General features: G+C 39.1%; 1 protein-coding gene across 5 annotated transcripts in view; it reads left to right on the plus strand.

The window, feature by feature from the left end:
* The window catches only part of MYOM1 (myomesin 1), a 159477-nt gene that overhangs the window by 22095 nt on the left and 124622 nt on the right, over positions 1 to 12760 (plus strand). For all 5 annotated transcript variants that reach the window (XM_059409283.1, XM_059409282.1, XM_059409286.1 and 2 more), the window contains one exon: positions 3528 to 3853. In XM_059409283.1, the coding sequence (XP_059265266.1) occupies positions 3555 to 3853 (299 nt within the window). In that variant the 5' untranslated portion in view covers positions 3528 to 3554. The remainder of the gene's footprint in view (positions 1 to 3527; positions 3854 to 12760) is intronic.

Consider the following 12760-nt stretch of genomic DNA (forward strand, 5'->3'; position numbering starts at 1 on the left):
GCAACATAGAGACCCACAGAATGACCTAAAGTTAACATTTTCTGTGAATGACTTTAGTCAGCTTTTGACCTCTAATGCCTATACAAAAGTATCATATCAGGATTACAATAATGGAATTTGTATTTCTTCCAAAATTCCCAAATTGTGTTCAGAAAGGAAATGCAGGTCTTAAAGGAACAGAAGACAACCAAATCATCTTTCTTCCCAACATACTCTAACTGTTATGTGTTGGGGATAATCTTCACTTACTTGATGAAGAAAGAAGAAGGTAGCTGTACCTTCATTCCAGAGGTCAGAGTGGTGACAACCATCTCTGATGGCTTAAAGCCAGGCCCTTGTAATACGTTATGGATGTGTCTGCAATATGAAGTACTATGAAAAATAAATATTTTGGAGAGAATATATAAATAGAGTAGGAAGTAGCATTGGGGAAAGATATTCAAACATTTTATTTTGTGAAAATGACAGCATTTCAAGTCATGTTAGCATATATGAACTTAGTTTATAACATAATGCATAGGAAGGTCATTCATGATTTATTTGGATGTCCTTTAAATAATATTTGCCATGTTATGATGTACTATGTATCATTAAAGAAACTTACCTATTATCTTTATAACTGCTTAGCATACTTCTGTATTAGTATAATATAATCCTTTTGTTTTATCAAAATTTATCTAATAATTATTCATTACATATGGTAATTATTTCTGTATGTTTTAGAACAGAAGAAGCAATCTATTTAAGGGTTGAAGCAAAGTTGCTTGCTAGTAGCTATTTTTTTCCTCTTGGGAAATGCCATGTAGACTGATATCTTCCATGAGCCCCAAGATAAATATTTCTGGAGTGCAGTTTGCTGGATTTTCTTCTCTAGGGAATACATACCGGCTTTTAAAAGAGTTTAAATAAAAAGTAGATTTAAACTTGACAAAAAACATGACAAGTTTAAAAGGAGTCATTCCTTATTTAAAATAATCAAAAAAGAGATTTGGAAAAACTGATTATCCCACAGACAATTTTGCTTATAAAATTTAATATTTAAATTTTAAAATGTAATTTATGTTTATTTACTTGAATGTTTAAATGTAATTTAAATGTTAAAAAGAACATTTCAGAACACCCACAGAAGCATTAAAAATTGGGGGAGGGGCTTTCATAAAACTATTACTGCATCCAGGTAAGTTAGCAATGTGGCTGATGGACTTCTGTCTGTGGATACAGTATTCAAGAAGCTCATACAATGTGAAGCCTCGCCTTCCTGTGCTAAGCAAACTTACCTTGGTTGTCAATTAACTATTAGCTCAAGTTCACAATACAAATGGCTACAGTATGACTGACTTTTGTACTTCTTCATGTAAGAAGCCTAGAAGTCTTCATATTCTTTAAGGGAGCAAATAGTTTGTTTTGATGCTATACACTTTTGAAGTGTTTGTGAGATTTGAGAGAGTTCATTATAGGATAATATTTGGCTCTTGAACAACATGGGTTTGAAATGCATGGGTCCGTTTACACACTATTTTCTTTTTATAAATATAGTACAGTACTGTGAGTATATTTTCTTTTTGATTTATTAATATTTTATTTTCTCACTGTATGGGCCCACTTATATGCAATTTAAAAAAATAAATATAGTACAGTACAGTAGACATTTTCTTTTTGATTTATTAATATTTTCTTTTCTCTAGCATACCTTGTAATAATACAGTATAAAGTACATGTAAGGTGCAAAATATGTGTTAATCCACTGTCTATTTTATTAGTAAGGCTTCTATTCAACAGTTGGCAATTGGTAGTGAAATTTGGGTGGAAATCAAAGGTTACTTGTGGATTTTTTACTGTGAGGGTTGGGTTGGGGTTGGCACCTCTAGTCCCTACATTGTTTAAGGGTCAACCATATAAGCAGACTCCAGCGTTCAGTCCTATGGCTTCTCATCTGTTTTTTGGCTTTATGTACCATCTATATATTTGTGACTGTTGAATGTATATGTCCATCCTGGACCTTTACCCTGAGCTCCAAAGTCATGAATCCAACTTACCATCCCACTTGGATGTCTAGCAGGTATCTCAATTACAGAATATTTCAAACCCATCTCCCATTCTTTCATCCCTAACTCTGCTTTTTACACTCCTGCCCATCTCAGTTAATAGCAACTTCGATCTTCCAGTTACTCAGGAGAAAATTCTCAGGACCATCTCTCACCCCTCTTTGTTTCATGGACACAAACCCGCAACCCTGAGATCAGGAGTTGCAAACTCCAACAACTGAGCCAACCAGGTGCCCCCATAACAGCCTTCTTTCTAATTGGTCTCCTGGCTTTCATTCTTTCCCCTCAATAGTCTATCCTTCATACATAAGGAAGAGTAAGTCTCAGCTTGGAACCTTCTGATGGGTTTTTCAGCCCTTTCACAGTGAAAGACAAAAAATCACTACAGTTGCTCATCAGACCCTATACCATTCCCTCACCCCTAACATCTCCTATACATCCACCCTGCACCCTGCTCACTCCTTACAGCTTCACTGCCTAATTGAACTTCACCACCTAGAGTACAACATGCATGCACACATCCTAGTGTCTGCAATGGTCTTCCATCACAGGCACTCTTCCGATATTATTATGCTCAGATGTCACTTTTTTTTTCCCCCAGACGTCACTTTGATGCTCAGAAGCCATCCCTGATGAGGCAGTTTAAAATTGCATCCCCCGTCCCTTTTCTGATTTATTTTTCTCTGTTGCATTTAGCCCATTCTGTTGTATCTTACCTTTTACATATTTTCTCTATTGACCATCACCTGCAATAGAATAAAAAGTTCTATCTAAGGTTATCAGAGCAGGGATTTTGTTTGTTTCATTCATTTCTGTATTTCTTTTACTTTTTTTTTTAATTTTAAAGATTTTATTTATTTATTTGACAGAGATCACAAGTAGGCAGAGAGGCAGGCAGAGAGAGAGAAGAGGAAGCACACTCCCTGCTGAGCAGAGAGCCCGATGTGGGGCTTGATCCCAGGACTCTGGGATCATGACCTGAGCCGAAGGCAGAGGGTTTAACCCACTGAGTCACCCAGGTGCCCCTCATTTCTGTATTTCTTGTGCTGGAATGGTACCAGGCTCATAGTCAGTGCTCATAATTATTTCTTGAATGAAAACCACGTTGGCTGTACACAGACTCTCCATCATTACATATTTTCCCAGATGAAGTCCCTATCAGGATGAAATGCCAGAAAAATTGAAATACACATTATGAAAGGTCTGAGGAAAAACACAATAGCTAGGCTAGGGAAACTTTGTAAAGACCTCCTAGATATCAAAACAAAATCCAAAAAACCAAACCCACACAAGTAGGTGGCTCAGTGGTGGTAGGGGGCTTATGTGGGCTATGAAGTAGAAAGTTTGTTAAGTAACCAGTTAAGCTAACCTTCACATCCTTTCCATTTGCTCTTTGGAAAAGATTAGAGTATCTATTTTTACATATTGATTTAGATACCTTGTTTCTTAGTAGTTCACTCAAAAGTTGCTGCTTTCTTGTAGGTCACCTGGTTCCCTCCAGGGCACACCATGTCTCTGCCCTTTTATCAGAGGCTCCACCAGCACTATGACAGCAGCTACCGTAACAGGGACCTTCGCAGCACCATGAGCCAGTACCAGGAGGAGAAGAAAAGTTCTGCCATCTACACCCACGGCTCGACGGCCTACAGCACCCGCTCCTCTGCTGCGCACCGCCAGGAATCCGAGGCCTTCAGCCAGGCGTCCACTGCCTCCTACCTGCAGCAGGCCTCCCGGGCCGCTGAATCCACCCATGCATTCGCAGCCAGTCGGAAGACAGCCTCAGCCTACGATTATGGCTATTCCCATGGGTATGTCAAAAGCAGTTAGCAGTTAGCTTTGAGCAGTTAGCAGTTAGCTCAAAGCCACACTCCGAAAAGCCCTCCTACACCATGTTTTCTTTTCTTTTTGGTCAGGTGGCCCTACATTTAAATCAGGTGTGGAGTGGAGGACCTGAGTAGCTCAGTTGTTAAGCACTTGACTCTTGGTCAAGCAGTCTTCTTGTCCCTCTTCCTCTGCTTCTCCTCTCGCTCCCTCTCTCTTATTCTCTCTCTCAAATAAATAAATAAAATCTTAAGAAAAATAAGTCAGATATGGAGTGAGGCCATGTATTTGGGAGACCTGGGACTTATGTGTACCTGTTTCACTTTACCTTTTGAGTTTCATAGAGAGCTTCATAATCACACTGGCATGTCTGGCTTTCATTGCCAAGTGTGATAGTGCTAGAAGCAGGGAAGTTTTGCCTCAGATTGATTTCAACATTCAGTAGCAGCAGAGCCAGAAAATATCATTTCAACGCTCACAGCGGGTTTCCTGGCCCTCAGAATGTTTCTACTTAGATGGGAAGCCAGTATAGAATTTAAAATTCACAGGTCACAGGCACCCAAACTACAGCAGAGATGCATTCTCCTTTTTCGGTATCTGAGAGCCAATATTAGAATTCCGAGCCACTGTTCAGGCAGGCAGCAGATATTTCCTTTCTTTCTTTCTTTCTTTTTTTTTTTTAATAAAGATTTTATTTATTTATTTGACAGACGGAGATCACAAGTAGGCAGAGAGGCAGGCAGAGAGAGAGGGGGAAGCAGGCTCCCCGTTGAGCAGACAGCCCGATGCGGGGCTCAATCCCAGGACCCCGGGACCATGACCATAGCTGAAGGCAGAGGATTTAACCCACTGAGCCACCCAGGCGCCCTAGCAGATATTTTCTTTAGCTAGAGCATTTTACACAACCATGCCCCATCTCAGTCAGCCTAAGAATACCAGGAACACTCCTGTATTCTGATAAAAGTAGATGTATTAACCTATTGCAGTGAGGGAGACAACACAGCAGAGGAAAAGAGAGAGTTACTATATTAGGAGTTTACATGCACGTCTGGTATGCAAAGCAAACCCAGGGTCCTGTTTCTATTGGAAACAGTGAAATTGAGATAAATGAGGACTGTTCTATCCAGAAGCCTTTAATGTGGACCTCAACCCCTGGGTTGGGAACTGAGGTGGCTGCTTTGTGTCAACAGCAACTGGAGTCATCCAGGCAATGTCTCATTCTTGCTGATAAAATTTCAAACAGCAAACTTACTGATCATCTTTGATATTAGAGAAGAAAGTTTCTCAGTGAGTCTGTAGTCTCTTTTTTTTTTTTTTTTTTAAGATTTTATTTATTTGTCAGAGAGAGCGAGCAAGAGCGAGCATAGGCAGACAGAGTGGAAGGCAGAGTCAGAGGGAGAAGCAGGCTCCCTGCAGAGCAAGGAGCCCGATGTGGGACTCGATCCCAGGACGCTGGGATCATGACCTGAGCCGAAGGCAGCTGCTTAACCAACTGAGCCACCCAGGCGTCCCGAGTCTGTAGTCTCTTAAAGAAGGTTATCACAACCCTTTTTAGCAGCAGCGTCCCTGGGAGAAACGTTTCCTATGAACTTTGCCATTGACTTCTCTGTCTGTTGTTCCAGCCTGATGAATGCTGGGCAGATGCTTACTTTCTCAGCCCAAGCCAGTTTTTATTTTCTTGGTATCCATAATGAAATGTTTCATGGCGATTAAAAAACACTTGCAAGATTCACGTGATTTTATTAAAAATCTATCTGTAGTCCGCAGAAGGAATTGCTGAACTTGAAAATGTAAACATTTCTGGGATATACAGTAAATAACCACCTGCTGCCTCCATTCCGCCTCTCCAAAGCATCTGGCATAGATTGCATTTTCTTAGTTATCAACATAACATAATTTTAAGTCTTACAAAATTTAAGCCCACAAAATATCTGTTAGGACAACTAGAAAAGGGTTTCTTTCTGGAAGTTAAAGAAGTTATTGAGGGAATAGTGCAGTGGTTTGTATGAATAGAAATGAGGGTAGTTTCTGAAGGCAGAAATTCCTGAATCTGTGTTGGGTTTAAGCAGCACCTGATCTATGGCTGTGGTTTCTTGGGTACTGACAGGGACCTCCTGGGAGCTTGTGCTCTGTTTAACAGAACCAGGGTCTGCTGGGGTTTGCCTGGAATGTCTGATGGCCACATTATGAAATTCCATTTAAAATGGAACAGGATCATTTTGCAATCTCGCTTTCATGGGATATTCACCAGGACTTGGTCTTGGCTGTAAATATGGAAATATTGTCAGTAGAGTGAATTAATTTCTTTTAGCCCTTGCTTTAAATGAACTGCCTTCCAAAGGAAAATTGGGAGGAATTAACACCATGTGTATGTGACAGCATCATTTTGTTCTGAAGAATGTTCCATAGAACATTAAGAACCCCGTTTAGGAAAGCAGCTGTCTTTTAATAGAGGAGGATTACATTTTAAATATCCATGTTCATGAACTGTCTGTGCTGAGTCTATAGAAGATGTTAATGTAACTGCTTGTGTACTTCCTTCATTTCACCAGGGCTAAAGAATCTATAGCATTTTATGCATTTGTATTTTAAAGAGATTTTTACTTCTTCAACTCTATTGCTAAATTTTATGTTAATTTAATTTAATTATTTTAAAAAAGATTTTATTTGTTTATTTGACACAGAAAGAGACAGTGAGAGAGGGAATATAAGCAGGGAGAGCAGAAGAGGGAGAAGCAGGCCTCCCATGAGCAGAGAGCCTAATGCGGGACTCGATCCTACGATACTGTGATCATGACTTGAGCCAAAGGCAGACACTTAATGACTAAGCCACCCAGGTGCCCCAAATTATTTTAATTTTAAGCAAAATCTTTTAACCACATGTGTAATGCTCTTATTTATTTATAATGGGATATATTATATTAAACATTAGTAATTAAACCTTCGAGCAATTTTATATTTTGTTCAGAAAACATTTACTCTGTGTTATCTTTCGAAGACTTAGCCATTTCAGCTTTAAAAAGCCTCAAATAGTAAGGTTTTTACAGGAAATGGAACTGTAATCATTTTTCTACACTCAGCTTCCCATCATGTTCTTTCCTTCAATGTCTATATTTATGCTGGTTGGTAAGTTGGTAGCTATTCATTAATGGCTTAATGTTTGAGGAACTCAAACTTCTTGGTAGAAACATGTTGACCAGAAATGTTGACCTAGAAACAAGAGAGGAAAGAAAATGCCAATATTTTTTCGTTTGTGTAATGCAATGTAAAGGAAAAGAAAGTCAATCTAATTCTGGGGTTATTTTAGTTTTTCTTTTTTTAGACCTAGAGCTAACAGGTGCCGATAATATTCTTTGAACATTTCAAAATCTTCAGAATTCCTTTAGGTTGTGTTTTTGCTCTCTCAAAATGGAATATCGTTTGCCTGCTAAATAAAACATCTCTTTGGATTATGAAAAGTGTTGATTAAAACCCCTGGGTTTAGAAATGCAATTCTATGCAATGTATGAAAACACTAGGCTTGATCTATTTTTAGCCTCTGCTTTGTAGTTAGATGTCCAGTAGTAAAGTGGAAACTATGGAGATTTATATGTGCTCAGGGCTTGGCTGACCTCAGTAGGTCTTAAGAACAATGGCCTGTTCAGTGTCAATGTGGTTGTAAGCACAGATCAGTTACCAATTGAATTCTGAGCCAAGGGTTATAAAATAAATCCTGGAAGGCTTATTCTAAATGCCTTTATTCTTAGTCACAGTGAGGAAAAAAAACTCCTAAATTAAAGTAGTTCAGGAAGACAAAATGACACAAGATTATTGTTTTATGCTAGTAATCCATAAATACTATCAGAGATTAAAGGAGAAATGGCACTCATAACTACCATTAGGCAATGATTCTTAAGTTCTATCAATGAATGGAGGGTCTTAGGTGATCTGAAATTATGTGCAAAATTAGGCACAGTTGAGAATTTGTTTTTGCTGTGAAAGATGGTAGCTTTCACTAGATTCTCAGAGAACCCCATGACTCAACAAAAGTCAGAACCACTGTGCTGGAAAGTCAACATACAAACATCAGACAATCCCGTGTGTGGCCTGACTTAATGCCAATATTATATGAAATTAGGGTGAAATGAGGCAGATATTTACAGGGGGTATGGTATTATGAGAATTAGGGTTCCTTCCTTTGTTTTGAGTAAGCTGGATCATACATTAGGTGGAAATAATAAGTGAAATATTTTGTTATACTTGATAGAAATGAATAACTTTCAAAAAGCAGAGACAAAACAGCATAGTTCTTGGATGATGGAGGGATTTAGAGTTGTTCCTCAACACTTCATAGAAATGGTAGATATTTAATTGCTTGGTTCTAAAGGGATTGACATTCAGCCCATATGATGCAACTTAGCACAGCACCCTCTATACCACTGTATCCTTACAATAACCCTGAGAGTTTGAAATTATGTCCCCATTTTTTAAAATGAGAAAATTAGAGACCAAATTGAGAAATAAGAAAATGAAAATTAAATTATGCCCCCAAATTAAAAATGAGAAAATAGAGACCAAATAAAGCAAATTGATTAAATAACTTTTCTCTCTTGCACTAAGAAGTGGTAGAATAATGATTTGAATCCCTATCCTCTCCCAAGCCCCCCATCCTTTACATGGGTACCCAGGGACAGTTCTAATCATCTAACTCTCCATGACCTCCTGGCCACCAGATTTTTCTTGAAGCATCAATATATAGCTTTTCATTATATTTCCTTTTATATTTGCCCTCTTTCTGGAGAAGCTATTGAGCACCAAAATAACTAAGATTCAGAGTAGGGAACAGGTGATCTTAGGAGCATTCACGAATGCCAAACCTGGAACCTCACAGACTGTTTCACTTGTCACTTAGAATGAGACACAGTGACTTGCCAGGGACTATAGAAGTCACCGGGGTGGAGAAAACTGAGACATGAGTGACTTGCCTGGGGCATTCTGCCCAACATTACTTTGTGTTCTCATCTATGCTCATATCACATTGATCAACTGCCCTAGGTTGTTATTTAACAATAATTAAACTATTGTTATATTGTTTTGAGACTATTGTTATAGTTTGCAAAGAACATGCTAATGCTCAAAACAATTCCAATTCAGACAGAAAATAACAGTGCTAAAGATAGAGACCACTAAACACAGAAACACTCATCTCTTATTGGTGGGTCGGATTATAGCAGAGACTGAGGGGTACCTGAAAACTTGCTCCGTTTCCCACCCTAGTGTGGTTTCAAAAGACGTTACCAAAGAAATCTACTGCCTGTGGACATTTTTGTATCTCGACCTCAGCTGTTGGCATCAGACTAGAATCCACTTTCTGTGTATTCATTTCCAGATGTTATCATGCAAAGTGGATAGTCTTTGGGGTCAAATAGGCCTGTGCTTCTTTGCAGTTAGGCTGGTGACTTCTGAAGCTAGTTAACCTCGCAGTTTCTTCATCTGTGAAGTGGGGAAAGAGTTCATCCCTCATGTTGCGAAGTCTAAAAGAAATAATGATATAAGGTACTTAGTGTAATAGCTGGCACATGGGGAACAGTCATGGAAGTTTAGGTATTGTTCATTCATTCAACAAATATTTAATGAGTGCCTCTTGTGTGCTAAGCACTGCACTAGGTGCTTGGGATAAACTGCTGAACAAAACTGACAAAGGTTCCTGCCCTCATGGAGCATATATGCTAGCATGGAGAGGCAGGTCATAAACAATAAACAGAATGAAAAAGACATTGAATTTTATATCATGCTAGAAGGTAATAGATGTTATGGAAGCAATAAAAAATAGAATAGGCTAAGAGGGATCAGGTATGTGGGGCACGGGTGTAAGTCAGAATTTTAAATAGGGTAGTCAGGCCCCTTCAAGAAGGTGATCTCTGAGCAAAGACATGAAATAGCAGAGGGAGTTATCTGGGGGAAAGTTGCACCAGGCATCAGGAATAGCCAATGCAAGGCCTTTCAGCAAGGAGCAGGATTGAGGCCACTGAGGGAAGGGAGGAGTGAGGGAAAGAGCAGGTGAAGATGACAGAAAGGGCTAGGACAACCATATAGGTACATCATGGACCAGTGTAAGAATTTTTTATTCTGAATTAGAGGGAACAAGTTGTGACAAAGTTTTGGGCAGAGGAATGACACGAGCTGACTTAAGTTGTCACAGGGTCAGTGTGGCTGCTGTGTGGAGCAAAGACTGGCACACAAGCAGAAGCAGGTTTCCCAGGTAGGAGGCTAATGCTGTAGTCCAGGCAGGAGCAGTTGGGCAGTCAGAACAGATATGGTGGTCTGTTAGTTAATGCTGAATTCTGAATTCCACCAGATTTTTTTCCATAGGGCTTTTCAGCTCCCGTAGCCACACAGGTTTGAAGCTGGGAAAAGATCCATGTAGATATTCTGTATACAGTGAATTTTCTGAGATTCTCTTTAGGAAATATAAAGATGGTAAAACCATATGCTTATTCTCCATTCCCCAAGATCCAACAAAGTAGCTTGTCCCATTGTTAGTGTTTTTTATGGTACTGAAGAAGAAAAGCACCTGAAATAACCATAATTTTATGGGGATTTGAGTCCACCTGTAGAATTAAGTAGCTGAATGTGAATTACAAAAAATTACTGAACTATAGACTGTTGTGGGGAATGAAGCTTGCTTAGAAAGCTACTGATACATCCAAGTTGTGTATTCTTATCTTTCCTCCTCTGGAAAGAGTCTTATGGCCTCTTTTCTAAATAAAAGTTTAACTATTATGTATAAGGAAAAAGCACCATGGTTTCTGGGTTACAAAAATCAGTAGGTCAGAGGAAAATCCAGTGAAAGCAGAAAAGCCAGTTTCTTTTCTCCCCCAAGAAATAGAAATACTTCCGCACCCCCCCCCCCCAAGTTTATTGCCAATTGCTTCTTGAAAAGGCAGTTGTGCTCTGAGTCCCAAAGACATATCCTGAAGTCCAAGGAGAGTAGCCCTCACCATGTGTCAGTCTCCTGTCCTTACTCTCACTGCTTTAAACATGTGGCCTGGATGGATAGAGAGAACTAGAAGTATCACCCCTGATAATACCAGCTTTATATCAACAGCAGTTTGTAGATCCATGGAAGTGAAATGGGTGAAGTGGGAAGAGATCAAAAGGTTCATCTAACTCAAGCCCTTCCTTTCACAGATACTTACATTGAGGCCAGGAAAGATGTGGTTCATTCTCTGCTATCAATGCTTTATTTCCCAAAATATTATTTGATGGGCTCTTTTACAAGTTAAATTCAAGTTTAGGTGATACAAGATACTTCCAGAATGGCATTCCTCTTCCCCAGACAGGTGAACCATCCTGTAGGAAGGAAGGCATGTAAAGTGGGAACAGAAGGAGTCAGCCAAAGGTGGAAGAAGGGCAAAGTGGTACCTCCCAGGCTCTGATATGAAATATTAGCTCTGTTCCTGGCTGGTTGGGCAGCGAGGTGTAACTGAGCTTCCCCACCAGTCTGTGAACTCTGGAAGCCCACAGGAACCGTTGCAACAGGCTTGACCTTTTCCATAGCAGCCTTTCTAGATGAAGCAAGAGAAAGCAGTAACGTCGCAAATGAGGAAGGTAACTTCCATGCAACCCCAGGGACCATCCTCAAAGAGGAGTGGGGTGTGGGTTTCTTGGCTGTCTTGTAAATAAGTTAGTAAGACTAACCTTAAAAAGTCGCAGATAATTTTTAGTTTGCAGACTTAGACTTTATAAGGCATCTCCTGATACTGTCTTCAAGCATCTTGCATAATACAGAATTAAGGAAGTAAGGAGTAAACACTTTCACTCCTGCTTAAAAATTGCTAAAATAGTCAGAAATGGATAAAACCTGAAGGGTATATGTAGATAAGAACCATAAAATATTTCAGTCTCACAGTGTTTTACTCCTGCGCCTTTTCTAGAACATATGATTGACCTACATTCATGTTGAGAAGTGGCTGAGACCCCCATGGTACTTGCTTTTAGATCATGGCTATGCATTAGCTGTGGAAAGTTACCAAAAGGAAGATAAAATGTTACTTATCATTGGAAATTTAAATAGTGGAAAAATAAAGCAATATATAGAAAAAATGTGGTTATATTCCTATTTAAGTAACTAAACATTTTTTAAAAACTAAAAAGGAGATATTTCTATGGATGAGAGTGAAATGGAGAGGGGGAAAAAGGATTAGTGTAAGACAAATATTGCGAAAACAAAGAAAACCCCAAGGATGGTTGTTTATTATGACACTACTTGTCAGTAAATTTCGAGAGTGATATTGATCAAACTAAGTTCATGTTTATATCTTATAAGAAGCTTTTTCTGCAAAGTATATTAGCAAAAAAGAAAGGACTCAAAGCCTCCTACTTATCTGCTAACTTTGATGTTCTCCTGAAACCTCCACAAGTGTTGAGATTGGGAAACAAGAGAATTGAAAGGTCAGTAGAAAGTGTTGAGCCTGACATGATACCCATATCAAAGGAGGATCACAGAATGAAGTTGCTCTAAATCAGAAGTAGATACAAAACAACCTTTTGGTAAAACCCCAAAGAAAGTATTGTCTTTCAAGTTTTGCAAGAGGGAAAAATGTGGCTGATGGAAAAGTAGAAATGAAAAAAGAGCTGGCAAACTTCAACTGCTTCTTCCTGACCCTCCAGGGGGTCCTGAAGATGAAAGAGATGGAACTTCAGATGCAAGAAACCCCCAGGAGTGGCTGACTAGATGAGCAAAGACAGCCAAGAAGGATGGTTTTCTAGAAGCTGACCCATAGTTCACTAAAACCACTGCCTCTTCCTTTCTTCTGGTAAACAGCTGAGCACTTTGTTTATATGCAACGGCATTAGGTTGTAAATATATATATGAAGATGCAGTTTTAAAGGGAAACTGTTTTAATAATAAA

This window comes from Mustela nigripes, chromosome 8, assembly GCF_022355385.1.
Source record: "Mustela nigripes isolate SB6536 chromosome 8, MUSNIG.SB6536, whole genome shotgun sequence".
Taxonomy (NCBI): domain Eukaryota; kingdom Metazoa; phylum Chordata; class Mammalia; order Carnivora; family Mustelidae; genus Mustela; species Mustela nigripes.